The following is a 14,804-nucleotide window of genomic DNA, read 5'->3' as shown; positions in this document are numbered from 1 at the left end:
ATCAAACTCAGGTTGTGAGCAGAAGAATGGAAGGCTGAGTCAACCTTGAGCCGGCTACCTAAAAAAACCAGCTTCCACCGGGGATCAAACTCAGGTTGTGAGCAGAATGGAAGGCTGAGTCAACCTCGAGCCGGCTACCTAAACAACGCAGCTTCTGCCGGGGATCGGACTCAGGTTGTGAGCAGAAGAATGGAAGGCTGAGTCAACCTCGAGCCGGCTACCTAAGAAACCCAGCTTCCACCGGGGATCAAACTCAGGTTGTGAGCAGAAGAATGGAAGGCTGAGTCAACCTCGAGCCGGCTACCTAAACAACCCAGCTTCCACTGGGGATCGGACTCAGGTTGTGAGCAGAGCTAGAACTGCAGTACTGCAGCCTTAACACACTGCACCACGGGGCTATATCACATGGAATGGATGGCACGCTTCAGGCACCCAGGGGAACACCCCCAATGCCCTCCAGCAGATCCCACCCCCGGGATTCCGAAACCACACACATAAGCAGCCCGCGGTCCAACAACACAGCCTCTCAACGCTCCAGAAGCCCACGCCGGACCACCCCCCTCCAAAAACAAAAAGGACTCAGCCAAGACGCCAGCAGAGCAGATCAGCAACGACGAAATCCTCCCGACGCAAGCAAAAACGTCCTAGCTGATCATGGAGCCTTCAAAACGTCCCCAGCCGACAACGAAACCTTCAAAACGTCCCAGCCGAAGACGCGCCCGACGCAGACTGAGAGGAGCGCAGGTCTGGCTGTCAATCAGCCAGACCTCGCTTCCCAGCCTGCGCGCCAGAACGGGCGCCCTCTGTCTCTCCCCGTCCGGGGAGGCAAACTTGTGCCTTTGCAGCCCAGCCGCTGCGCGGCGGGCTGCAGGCACCCGAACATGTAAACAATTAAACATTTAAAACAGATAAAACCTTAAAAATTAATAAATATTCCAAATATATATAAGAAGAAATCTGGCAAGCTACATTGAGTTCTCATCTTAGCTAGGTGTAAGCTAGCCGGAAGAGGGTCGTCTTACAGGCCCTGCAGAACTGAACAAGGTCCCGCAGGGCCCTCACCTCCTCCGGCAGCTGATTCCACCATGTAGGGGCCATAACAGAGAAGGCCCTTTCTCTGGTGGATTTCAAGCGGGCTTCTTTTGGCCCAGGGATAGTAAGGAGATTTTGTGTTCCCGACCTCAGTACTCTCTGGGGAACATGTGGGGAAAGACGGTCCTTCAGGTAGACAGGTCCCAGGCTATATAGGACTTTAAAGGTAATAAACAGCACCTTGTACCGGACTCGGTATATCACTGGAAGCCAGTGCAGGGTCCAAAGACCCGGCCGAATGTGTCCCCATTTTGGGAGACCCAGTAACAGCCGGGCCGCGGCATTCTGCACCGGCTGCAATTTCCGAGTTCGGGACAGGGGCAGCCCCATGTAGAGGGCATTACAGTAGTCCAACCTCGAGGTGACCGTAGCATGGATCACCGTAGCATGGATCACTAGAATTAAATTCCCTTCTAGAAATGCTTTGGGTCGAAATAGAGGGCCCAAAAGGAAATTTAACTATGGGAGTTTGTTATCGCCCTCCAAATCAAAAGATAGAGGACGATTATAATAATAATCATTTTTAATTTATATCCCACCCTTCCCGCCAAAGCAGCTGGCCCCTTTCCTGGAGCACGGCGACCTGGCAACAGTGATCCATGCAACGATCACCTCGAGGTTGGACTATTGTAATGCCCTCTACATGGGGCTGCCCCTGTGCCGAACCCGGAAGTTGCAGCTAGTGCAGAATGCCGTTGCCCGGCTGTTATTAGGACTTCCTAGGTGGGAGCACATTCAGCCGGAGCTTCAGGGACTGCACTGGCTGCCAATAATATACCAGGTTCGTTACAAGGTGCTGGTTATTACTTTTAAAACCCTATATGGCCTAGGACCTACCTACCTTAGGGACTGTCTCTCCCCACATGTTCCCCACAGAGTACTCAGATCTGGTTTCCAAAATCTGCTAGTAATCCCCGGGCCGAAGGAGGCCCATCTGAAGTCAACCAGGGATAGGGCCTTTTCAATCACAGCCCCTTGCTGGTGAAACCAGCTACCGGAGGAGGTGAGGGCCTTGTGGAACCTTGGGCAGTTTTGCAAGGCCTGTAAGATGGTCTTCTTCTGGCTGGCATATAACTGACTGGTATTTAACAACTGTGAAGGAAAGCTGTGAGAATAGCACCGAACTGTTTAGACTGTTTTTTTCTTGTTTTCACTATTGCAATTTATTGAATATGTATTTTAATATTTATTAATTTTATTGTTCTGGATTTTATGTTGTAAGCTGCCCTGAGCCTGCCTCGGTGGGGAGGGTGGGATATAAATTGAATAAATAAAAAATAATAATAAAAAAATAGGCTTTAATTAGTCAGGAGGGGCATGGGTCCAGATCACAAGTTGTTGGGCATACAGTAGAGAGAATTCTGTCAACTTCCTCCAAGCTGAGTGTGTTGAAGCAATCCAGGATTGAACCAGAAGACAGGCACGGGGCCTCGAGTTCACATACTGTATCCAATGTGGCAGGGAGGTTGTGGCGGAGCGACGTGACCTTGTCTGCAAAAAATTTCACAAAAGCCTCATAGCCTATCTCTAATTCCTTAACATTTGGCCTGCCTTGTGGCAGTGTTGTAAGATTCTGAATCATCCTAAACAATTGTGCCGGGTGCGTATTTGCAGACGCAATCTTAGCTGCAAAGTAAATCTTCTTTGTGGCTTTGACTGCCATCTCATAGGACCTCATAAACTCTCTATAAGATATTCTAGTCGCTTCATCCCGAGTACACAGCCATTGCTTCTCTAACCGTCTTAGTCCTCGTTTCAGCTATCACAACTCCAGGGTATACCACGGGGTCAGCTTAACGCGAGGGCGCAGACCGATCTCATCAATGACTCTGGAGAGCCGGCCATGCCAGGAGTCAACCAGATCGTCGAGAGAATCACCAGGGGGCCAGGGATCCCGTAGAGCCATTTGGAACCGCTCTGGATCCATCAGACTCCACGGACGAGCCAGAATAAGCTCGCCGCCCAAACGGGTTTGGAGTGGAGCATCCACATGAGCCTTGAGGGCAAAGTGGTCCGACCATGGCACCGCCTCTGCAGTTATATCGTCCACCATAACCCCGGCCACAAAGATCAAGTCTAATATGTGCCCTGCCTGGTGAGTGAGTGATGTAACAAATTGGGAGAGTCCCAGTGTCACCATGGATGACACTAGGTCCATCGCCTGACTAGAGGCCATCTCATCAGCATGGACATTGAAGTCACCCAGGATCACAAACCTTGGGTACTCCAATGCCCAGCCTGTTGCGGTCTTGATCAGGGATGGTAAGACGCTGGCTGGTGCATTAGGCAGATGGTACACTAGCCAAATCACCAACCCCTCCCCAACATCCCATGCCAGACCGGCACATTCAATACCATTGATCTCTGGGGCTGGGAGATCCCTAAAGGAGTAAGCCTCTCGTATAAATAGCGCCAAACCTCCCCCCCACCTGCTGGTCTGTGATTGGTGAAAGACTGAGTAACCCAGGGGAACCGTTTGGGAGAGGGCCACTGTGTCTCCCTCTTGCACCCAGGTCTCAGTCACGCAAGCCAGGCCCACATCCTGCTTGAGCAGAAACTCTCAGAGGACGGAGATCTTATTATTTATGGACCTGGCATTGCATAACACCAATGATGGAGGCGAGTCATTCAACCTGGCCCCACTAACTGTCACCCTCGGGATGAGACACAGACTGGAAAGTGGCCGAGCACTATCTGGTCTCAGTCTCCTTCCCTTGTATCATTGTCTGTTCCCACTGTCATACCTCCCCCTCCCCAGGAGTGTTGGAATCCCCAGGCCAGTCATCTCCCACTGGTCTCTACTTCTTCCGTCACCAATGCAGAAAGCACAACTTACACCCTACAGTTTATTAACTCCCCAATCCACTCCGCCTTGCCAGTCAATTCCATTAACCTATCAACCTGCCAATTCTAAAGTTAATCAACCCATTTAAAGATCCAACCCACAATCTCCCTTATAAATTAATTAGCTAAAATACTTAATTTAATTCTGATGGCAATTATTAATTATAAAAACCCAACCCTAACAGTAAAACACCCTTAATTAATTTGCCATATATATATAGCCAATCAATCCAAAATAAATCTCTATAAGTTAATTAACTAAAACAATTCAATAATTAGCAGTTTAACAACTCAATTATTAAAACTGGCAGTTCGTAGATAGCTGGAGGTAGTTGTTGTAACAAAATAAAGTGCTGTTGTGCTTCTATAACGCAGATGTTGTGCAAAGTTCTCCTCAAATTGCGGTTTGTGCGAGAGCAGGGCCCCCAGTTTCTCAGATGTAATTGTGGGATAAAGTGCAGGGCTAGGTGCAGCGGTCATGCAGCAAGGTATAGAGTGAGTGGAGGTCTTAGCTCGGTGATTCCCCCGCACAGCCTAGCAGGTCCGGGAGGGTAGAGACCCCCCCTTCATGCCTCCCCACCATGCAGCAAGGGCTCCAAAGCTCTGTTCATGGGGTCGTATAGCACTCAGGACGGCTGCCTCCGCTCTGCTCATGGGCTCGTCAACACCCAGGGCGGCTATTTCAAAGCCCTCACCCAAGTCAGAGGCACCGCAGCTGCCACTGATCACCACTGCCAACGCTTCACTCCCAGCGTCCGACCCACCAGAGCCCAGTGCCCCACTTGTCGCACGGGTCCACTCAGCTCCGTTCACCACTCAGCCCCGCCCGGTTTTGCTCACACACCAGACCGCAGCCTCAGCAGTCCTCCATGTCCACGCTAGGCCCAACTTGCTGAAACAGTAGGCAGTTATAACTTAACTGACGCTCTGAGGAGCCCTCCGGGTTGTTAGATTATAATATGATGGAAGGAATAAAGATAGCGGCTAAGCGTAAAAGCTGTGTCGTAATAGGTGATTTTAACTACCTGCAGATTGATTGGGTCAATATGTGTTCAATATGTGACAGAAAGAGATTGAGTTTCTAGATGCTCTCAATGACTGGAGCAGATGGTCACAGAACCTACCAGGGGTGGGGCGATCCTGGATTTGGTCCTAAGTAATGCCCAAGACTTGGTGAGAGATGTAAAAGTGATCGCACCGCTTGGGAGCAGTGACATAACGTTATTGATTTCACCATTTGTATAAATAGGGAGTTGCCCCAAAAGACCAGCACAACCGCGTTTAACTTTAAAAGGGGTACATTCTCTGAGATGAGGAGGCATGTGAAGAGGACTGAAAGGAAAGGTAAATACAGTCAAAACTCTTGGGGAAGCTTGGAGGCTATTTAAAACTACAATCCTAGAAGCTCAGGTAAAATATATACCACAAGTTAGGAAAGGCACAACAGGTATAAGAGAAGGCCTGCATGGTTAACAAATAAAGTAATGGAAGCTGTAAAAGGTAAGAAGGACTCCTTTAAGCGGTGGAAAGCTAGTCCAAGTGAGATTAATAAAAAGGAACACAGGCTGTGGCAAATCAAATACAAGACTGTGATCAGGCAGGCAAAAGGGGACTATGAGGAGCATACTGCAGAAAACATAAAGACCAACAATAAAAGTTTCTTCAAATATATTAGAAGCAGGAAACCAGCCAGGGAGGCAGTGGGGCCCTTGGATGACCAAGGGGTAAAAGGATTACTGAAGGAGGATAGGGAAATGGCTGAGAAGCTGAATGCATTTTTTGCCTCCGTCTTCACTGTGAAAGATGAGGAGTGTTTGCCTGCTCCAGAACCACTAATTTTGGAAGGGGTGTTGAAAGACCTGAGTCAGATTGAGGTGACAAGAGAGGAGGTCCTACAACTGATTGACGAATTAAAAACTAATAAGTCACCAGGTCCGGATGGCATACATCCAGGAGTTCTGAAAGAACTCAAAGGTGAACTTCTGGATCTCCTGACAAAAATATGTAATCTTTCATTGAAATCTGCCTCCGTTCCTGAGGACTGGGAAGTAGCAAATGTCACCCCCATCTTTAAAAAGGGTTCCAGAGGAGATCCGGGAAATTACAGGCCAGTGAGTCCGACTTCAATACCAGGAAAGTTGGTAGAAACTATTATCAATGACAGAATGAGTAGGCACATTGATGAGCACAAGTTATTGAGGAAGACTCAGCATTGGTTCTGTAAGGGAAGATTTTGCCTCACTAACTTGTTACAGTTCTTTGAGGGGGTGAACAAGCATGTGGACAAAGGAGACCCAATAGATGTTGTTTACCTTGACTTCCAGAAATCTTTCGATAAAGTTCCTCATCAAAGGCTCCTTAGTAAGCTCGAGAGTCATGGAGTAAAAGGGCAGGTCCTCTTGTGGATCAAAAACTGGCTAATTAATAGGAAGCAGAGAGTGGGTATAAATGGGCAGTCTTCGCAGTGGAAGATGGTAAGCAGTGGGGTGTTGCAGGGCTCAACTGGGTCCCATGCTCTTTAACTTGTTCATTAATGAACTGGAGTTGGGAGTAAGCAGTGAAGTGGCCCAGTTTGTAGATGATACTAAACTGTTCAGAGTGGTGAGAACCAGAGAGGATTGTGAGGCACTCCAAAGGGATCTGTTGAGGCTGGGTGAGTGAGCATCAGCGTGGCAGATGAGGTTCAATGTGGCCAAGTGCAAAGTAATGCACATTGGGGCCAAGAATCCCAGCTACAAATACAAGTTGATGGAGTGTGAACTGGCAGAGATTGACCAAGAGAGAGATCTTGGGGTCGTGGTAGATAACTCACTGAAAATGTCAAGACAGTGTGTGATTGCAATAAAAAAGGCCAATGCCATGCTGAGAATTATTAGGAACTATGGGCTGACAAGAGGTTTACAAGATTATGCATGGGATGGAGAAAGAAGTCCTTTTCTTCCTTTCTCACAATACAAGAACTCGTGGGCATTCAATGAAATTGCTGAGCAGTCAGGTTAAAACGGATAAAAGGAAGTACTTTTTCACCCAAAGGGTGATTAACATGTGGAATTCACTTCCACAGGAGGTGGTGGCGGCTACAAGCATAGCCAGCTTCAAGAGGGGATTTGATAAAAAATATGGAGCAGAGGTCCATCAGTGGCTATTAGCCACAGTGTGTGTGTGGTATATATATATATATATATATATATATATATATATATATATATATATATATATATATATATATATATATATATATATATATATATATATATATATATATGCCACTGTGTGATACAGAGTGTTGGACTGGATGGGCCATTGGCCTGATCCAACATGGCTTCTCTTATGATCTTATGTACTGCATGCATTGCCCCAGTTACATGCAATTTGTGATATATGCCTCTTTTGAACATCTCTGCTAGCAACATAAAGATCATATGACTGAGCCCTTACATGGAGCACCCCATGCAGATTACTTAATCTCATCCTAAAAAAATGATTTGAGTTTTTCAGGACATGATTAGATGTTTATCTCACCACATAAGTGTCCTGTCACCAGTGTGGAATTATTGCAAAAAGATGCAGCACATTCTCAATGTGGATATTTTTCATCTGGATAAAGATTATTCCTACTTTCTGAAACAAACATCTCCATGAGCTGAGGAGCCGGCAGATCAGATATGGATTCTGAATAGGCTTACATAACAATCCTGATGTTAAAAGATTATAAAAATGTATGTAAATTAACTGGGAACAGCCCTTTTCAAAGCACAAGGAAATGATTCAACAGTAAGTAATTTCAAGAATGTTGTCATCTTTCCCCCTTTCAGTGTAAGGCTTCCAGTCTGATTTTCAGTTTAACAAAAACTTTTTAGCTTGATTTAGCCTGGAGTCAGATAATAACAGGTCTTTTAAAGAGAGTTTAAAGTCACTGAACAGAGTTACAAGTTCATTTCTTTTGCCCTCCCTTTTGTACATTGGTAAAACAATCATTGCTGGCTTGTGAAACAATACATAAATTTGCCAGTTCTGTGTTCTCAAAGTGTAATGTACTGGGAGACGAGACGTGGTGAAGGCATAGGTCTTTATTGGCTAGTACATCACACGCAACTGAGAACACGCGGCCGGGTCCGCTAATATATACATGCCTCCCGGAACATCCCCTTCGCTGGCCAGCCCAATCCTGGCCAGTCAAACTTCCCGCCCTTGGTCAGGATTGGCAGTGGCTTTTCCCGCGCTGCGCACGGCGACCCGAGGGTGGCTCGGGTCGCGCGGCGCTTGCGCTGAGTCCGATACACTACACTCCTCCCCTCCTAGTTTAAACTACATAGTCCTGTAGGTACGCTGGCGTCCTGCGTTCCCGTGTTGATCTCCTCGGGGTTGCCGTTGGTGTGGGGCCCGATCCCAACGTGGGTGGCGCCGTTTCTGGCTGTTGCCGGCCCGGGTCGGGTGCTGGCTCCGGTTCTGGTCCCGCGGCTGCCGGGGCCTTGTACGTGGGTAGCTCCTGTATTGGCGGGGCCCCTTCTGGCGGTTCCGTTGCTGGCGGTTCCCTACTCTCTGCCTCTTCTGCCTCCTCGGGTAGGGTGCGGCGGCGCAGCTGGTCGATGTGCCGCCTCAGCACCTGGCCTCCGGCGGTGGTTACCTCGTATGACCGGGAGCCTGTTACCCTCAGAACCCTTCCCGCCAACCACTCGGGGCCGCTTGCGAAGTTTTTCGCATACACTGGGTCGCCCGGAAAGAATCCTCTCACTGCTTCCCGGACCTCGGGGGACCCGCGGACATCCGGCGCCCGGTCCGGGTGTAGCCTATCAAGACGAGTGGTCAGTTTCCTCCCCATGAGCAGTTCTGCGGGGCTGAAACCGGTTACAGGGTTTGGGGTGATCCTGTTGTGGAACAGGAATGCTGAGAGGCGGTGGTCCCAATCCCCATGTACTATACGGCCAAGGGCCTCTTTGGTGGTCCGCACCATGCGCTCCGCCTGGCCGTTGGTGGCTGGATGGAATGGGGCGGACCTTATGTGCCTTATGAGGTACCGGTCGGTGAACTCCTGGAATTCCCGGGAGGTGAATGCCGTGCCGTTGTCCGTCACCAGGGTGTCAGGGATCCCGTGTGTGCAGAGGACCCTTCTGAGCGCCCTGACTGCTGCTGCGGTGGAGGTCGAGGCCACCGGGATTACCTCTAGCCATTTTGTATATGCGTCCACAAGTATAAAGAAGATCTGGCCCTGATACGGCCCCGCGAAATCCACATGGAGGCGGGACCACGGCCGCCCGTTCGACTCCCACCTGTGGACCGGGGCGGACGGCGGATTGGGTCTGGACTCCTGGCATGGTTGGCACCTTCTTACCCACCCCTCTATTTCCTCATCCATGCCCGGCCACCACACGTAGCTCCGGGCCAGGGCTTTCATTCTCACGATGCCCGGGTGGGTCTCGTGGAGATCCTCCAATACCTGTCTGCGCAGGGGGGGGGGGCACCACCACCCGGCTCCCCCAGAGTATGCACCCCTTGTGTGTCGATAGCTCGTCCTTCCTGGACGCGAACGGCCGAAATGCTTCTTCCACCTTGCCCGAGGGCCACCCCCTTCCCACCCAGTCCCTGACCCGTGCGAGGATGCGGTCTCTCCCAGTCGCCCGAGCCACCTCGTCCGCGTGCAGTGGGCGCTCGGGGAGCGACTCAATGAGCATCACCCCGTGTGCCGGGGCGGGATCTGGGTCCGTTGTGGGTAGCGGCAGGCGGCTGAGGGCATCTGCGTGACCCATTGCTTTACCGGGGCGGTGTATCAGAGCGTAAGTGTATGAATTCAGGAACTGGTTCCACCTTAAAACCCTCTGAGACAGAATCTGGGGGGTCTGACGATCGGGGGCTAGGAGGCCGAGGAGCGGCTTGTGGTCAGTGGCGATGGTGAAACGCCTACCGTAGAGGTAGTCATTGAACTTTTGCACCCCCGCCACGATCGCCAGGGCCTCCTTATCGATCTGGGCGTAGTTCCGCTCGGCAGGGGACAGAGTCCGGGAGTAGTAAGCGATCGGCGCCTCTCTCCCGTCCGGGAGTTGGTGCCCTAAGACCGCTCCTACTCCGTAGGGGGAGGCGTCGCAAGCCAGGATCAGGGGTAGGTTTTCATCGTAGTGATGAAGTACCGCGTTAGAGACCAAGAGGTCTTTCACTGCCTGGAACGCCGCGGCTTGGCGTTTACCCCAGACCCACGGGGCCTGTTTATCTAACAAGCGGTGCAACGGTTCCGCCACGGCGGCTTTGTGTGGCAGGAATGCATGATAAAAGTTCAATAATCCTAAAAAACTCTGTAGTTCTGCCTTGCATTTGGGGGCAGGGGCCTGGACTATGGCCCTGGTCTTGTCCGCCGTCGGGTGAATTCCAGCCGCGTCCACGGCGAACCCCAGGAACTCCACTCGCGGAACACCCAACAAACATTTCTCCTTTTTGACTCGCAGCCCCGCCGCTTGGAACCGTCTGAGGACCTCTCGCAGGCGGCAGCTGAACTCTCCTTCGGTGGGGGCGGCGATTAAAACGTCGTCAAAGAAGGGTTGAACTCCGGGGATCCCTTTCAAGAGAGAGTCCATTATGCTCTGGAATATCCCCGGAGCTACACTGACCCCGAACTGCAGCCGTTTAACCCTGAACGCGCCCCTGTGGGTCACGATCGTCTGCGCCTCCGCTGTCTTAGCGTCGACCGGCAGTTGCTGGTATGCTTGTGCTAAGTCCAGCTTTCCAAAAACCCTCGCCCCGGCTAGTGCTGCTAGGACGTGGCTAACCACCGGGACTGGGTAGGGGTTGTCTTGCAGCGCCTTATTGATCGTGCACTTGTAGTCGGCGCAGATCCTAACCTCCCCGTTGGGTTTGACTGGCGTTACTATGGGGGTCTCCCATTCCGCATACGTTACAGGTTCTAGGACGCCCTGGGCTGTTAGGCGGTCCAGTTCTGCCTCTATTTTAGGCTTAAGGGCGAACGGGACGCGCCTCGCTTTAAGCCTTATGGGCCTGACCATTGGGTCTATCGGTAAGGTGATGGGCGGACCCTTGTAGCTCCCCAAGGACCCGTCGAAGACCTCGGGGAACTCCCGGCAGACCCCGTCGAAATTGCTGGCCTGCAATTGGTCCACCCCCACCAGCTGGATCCCCAGTGGATTGAACCACGCCAACCCGAGAAGTGTGGTCAGTTGGCGCTTGACCACTAGGATGTCTAGGGGCCCCCTAAAACCCCCTCTTTCTACATGCACCCGGGCCCACCCCACGATGTGTACTGGGTTCTTCTGAAAGTCCCTCAGTACGAAGTCCGCTGGCCTCGTTTGGATGCGGCGGCGGGGACATAGTTTCTTGAGGGTTTCCTCCGAAATGATAGAGATGGAGGAACCCGAGTCTACTTCCATGATGCAGGGGGCGCCCTCGATTAGGACCGACATTTTGACCTTGTCTGGGGCCGAGAGGGGCAAGTTCAATACCTGCAGACTGGTGGATGCCGTCGTGTGTGTGTCCAGGGAGTCGTGATGCGCTGACGGTTGGCGGCGGCTGTTCTTGGCCCGGCAAGCCCGGGCGATGTGGCCTGTCTTTCCGCAGCTGCGGCAGTCCAGGTTGCGGTACGGGCAGTCCCGTCGCTCGTGGGGGTCGCCGCAGCTGGCGCACCTGGAACCGGTGGTGGCGGTGGCCCTCTCCGTCGCTCGTTGTCTCGCGGGGGCCCGTGTGTCCGTTCTCTGAGGCCGCCGGAGCTGAAACGCTTCTTCCTCTGCTCGGTCTTCCAGCTCTGTTTCCCCTTGGTGGACTGCTTCGCCGCGTGGCTGGCCGAACGCCTTGGTGGCCCTCTCGAACGCCGTCGCCTCGTTGAAGGCTTGTTGTAGCGTGAGCTCCTCCTTAGCGAAGAGCTTCTGCTGCAGTCGTTCGTCTCGGAGGCCCCAGACGAAACGGTCCCTCAGGGCTTCGTCCCTTTTGTCAAAATTGCAGTTCCCGGCGATCTGTCGCAGGGCCGCCAGGTAGACCGCCGCTGTCTCCCCCGACTTTTGGTCCCTCTTGTGGAAGAGGAATCGGCGGGCGACGATGGACGGTTGGGGCGAAAAGTGGCCCGTGAGGAGTCTCACGACTTCCCGGTAGGTCCTCTCGGTCAGCTTAGCTGGAGCGGAGAGGCCTCTTGCGATCTCGAAAGTTTCTTCTCCACAGACGCTCAGCAGGACGTCTCTCTTCCTGTCGTCATCTTCGATCAGGTTCGCCCGCAGGTAGCACTCGACCCTTTCTGTGTAGGTCTCCCATCTCTCGGGGTGCTCCGGGTTGAATTCCGCAAGATGGCCCGTCGTTACTGTAGAGTTCGCCATGGTGGCGGCGGGCTGTGCGATCCTGCGGTCTCACGCCTTCCTCGTCTCCGGCCCGGTCAGGTTCCCCTCGGGGCGGCCGGACCTATCTAGATCCCACCTTCGTCGCCAGTGTAATGTACTGGGAGACGAGACGTGGTGAAGGCATAGGTCTTTATTGGCTAGTACATCACACGCAACTGAGAACACGCGGCCGGGTCCGCTAATATATACATGCCTCCCGGAACATCCCCTTCGCTGGCCAGCCCAATCCTGGCCAGTCAAACTTCCCGCCCTTGGTCAGGATTGGCAGTGGCTTTTCCCGCGCTGCGCACGGCGACCCGAGGGTGGCTCGGGTCGCGCGGCGCTTGCGCTGAGTCCGATACACTACACAAAGCAAAGAATGAACTTGAAAAATTACAGCTTCAAGTATGGGCTAATGAGATCTTAACTTGCTGAGACTGAGAGGGAAAAAGATCTTGTAGTGGATAACTCAATGGAAGTGTTCACTCTGTGTTCTGCGATGGTGAAAAAGGCAAACTCTGTGATAGGGATTATTAGAAAAGAGGCTGAGAATAAAATGGCTGATGTTGTAATGCCCCCATGGTACATTTGGAATACTGTGTACAGTTCTGGTTACTGTATCTTAAAAAGGACATTGCAGAGCTGGAAAAAGTACAGAGGCGAGGCAACCAAGATGATAAGGGAGTTGGAGCACCTTTCCTATAAGGAAAGGCTAAAGATTCTGGAACTTTTTAGTTTAGAAAAAAGATGAGTAAGGGGGCGACATGATAGAGGTTTTTAAATTATGCATATGATGTAGCGAGGTGGCAAAGATAACTTTTTCTCCCTCTCCCCAAATGCTAGAAATCAAGGACCTCCAATGAAACTGATGGGCAGAAAGTTCAGGATGGACAAAGGAAATGCTACTTTACACAGAGGGTGATTTCCCACACAGCCTACCGAGGAGCGAAGTCCCTCCTCACCGCGCAGCGTCTGCTCGGATTTCCCACCAACTACTCTGCAGATTCAGGAAGTGCCGCACCTTTTGCGTTGCTAACATAAACTAGGGTTTTAGCGATTTCCATTTGAGACGCAAAAGGTGCGGCACTTCCTGAATCCGCGGAGCAGTTGGTGGGAAATCCGAGCAGGTGCTGCGCGGTGAGGAGGGACTTCGCTCCTCGGTAAGCTGTGTGGGAAATCGCCCAGAGAGTGATTAAAATGTAGAATTCTATGCCAGAAGATAAAGTGATGGCCGCAAGAATAAACAGCCTTAAAAGGATTAGATAGATTAATGGAGGATGTCTATCAGTGGCTAACCTCCACATTTAGAGGCACTAAATCTTTGAATCCCAGAGCCAGGAGGCAACATCAGGGGAAGGATCTGGCCTTTGCCCTGTTGTTGGCCATCCAGGTGAACTGGTTGGCCACTACATGAGACAGGATGCTGGACAAGATGGACCAGTGGTTTGATCCAGCAGGACTCTTCTTGTATTCTTATGTTCAAGGTCTCACAAACCATCTTCAGCTTCTCCATCTTGAATCCTTACATAGAGTTTTTGACCAACAGGTGGGGCCTGAAGCTCTCCTGGAATTACATCTTATCTTCAGTCTGAAGATATCAGTTGCACTGGAGAAAATGGCTGCTTTGGAGGATGGGCTGTATGGTACTTAGACATCTCCCTAAACTCTCCCCAGGCTGCACCTTCAAACTTCCAGGAATTTTCTAACCCAGAGTTAGCAACTTTACTCTCAGATAGTACCTCTAGGAACTAATGATTCTGTTTTGTTGACAAGCGTTCTTAGAAGTGACTCTATTTTAAACCTATTATTGCTTGTTGAAGTAAGAGAAACTTGTGTCTACAGTCTAAAACAGAATTAGGGTTGCTCAGACCCACTGTGTGCTTAATTCTATATTTGTGCACCTAATTCTATGGGTACATATGGTATTCTTGTTTAAACATTAAAATATTTGTCAGTATATACACTTAAATTGTTTTTTTTTCCTCTTTCCTTAAAAGTAGGCATACAGCACCAGGAAAAAAGTAAGGAGACATCATGGTTTTGAAGTACAAGTGGATCTTACTCGTAGCCAGTATTAAAAGTCTCCACCTTTGTGAAGGGAGTGCTGCAATTGCTTTTCACCATTTCTGTACTGTGGCAACAGGCATTCTGCTAAGCAGATGGAGAGATGACCAGCCATGATTTTGTGATTGAGTCTTTACCTCTGAAAGGTCATTTCTCATACCCAGGACACTTTTTAAAGCCTTTCTATTGTATATTGTTTGTCTTCTGAGCCTGCAGCAGCATTTCTGAAGCCTAACTTGTTGTTGCTCCTGTAACAGTGTTCAGGAATACAGGTTTTTGTAGCTCTTTGTGCTTCTGTTTTTTGAAGAAACACAGAAAGTTTGCATAAGCATTGATGGGCTATTTTAGAACAATGTATTTTTTTTTGAAAAATGTAAAAAGGTAAAGTTCTGTTTAAAGAACTTGCTCTCAGAGAAGCACTGGCAAAATGTGTATGGTGCATATTTTTAGATGTCTGACATGCTTGTATGTGATTTTGTTGTAATTGCTATTTGAAGT

General features: G+C 50.5%; 1 protein-coding gene across 2 annotated transcripts in view; it reads left to right on the top strand.

Annotated features, from left to right (window-relative positions):
- VGLL3 (vestigial like family member 3) overlaps positions 1-14,561 on the top strand; it is a 61,141-nt gene extending 46,580 nt beyond the window's left edge. The window contains exon 4 of one of the 2 annotated variants that reach the window (XM_060234434.1): positions 14,243-14,561. In XM_060234434.1, the coding sequence (XP_060090417.1) occupies positions 14,243-14,286 (44 nt within the window). In that variant the 3' untranslated portion in view covers positions 14,287-14,561. Of the gene's footprint in view, positions 1-14,239 lie in introns of both variants that reach the window. The other variant, XM_060234433.1, reaches the window with a different exon arrangement.
- Positions 14,562-14,804: the final 243 nt, after the last annotated feature.

The sequence above is a fragment of the Heteronotia binoei genome, chromosome 3 (genome assembly GCF_032191835.1).
Source record: "Heteronotia binoei isolate CCM8104 ecotype False Entrance Well chromosome 3, APGP_CSIRO_Hbin_v1, whole genome shotgun sequence".
In the NCBI taxonomy this organism is placed as follows: Eukaryota; Metazoa; Chordata; class Lepidosauria; order Squamata; family Gekkonidae; genus Heteronotia; species Heteronotia binoei.
Note: the sequence above shows the minus strand (reverse complement) of the source record. Positions and strands in the feature narration are given on the sequence as shown.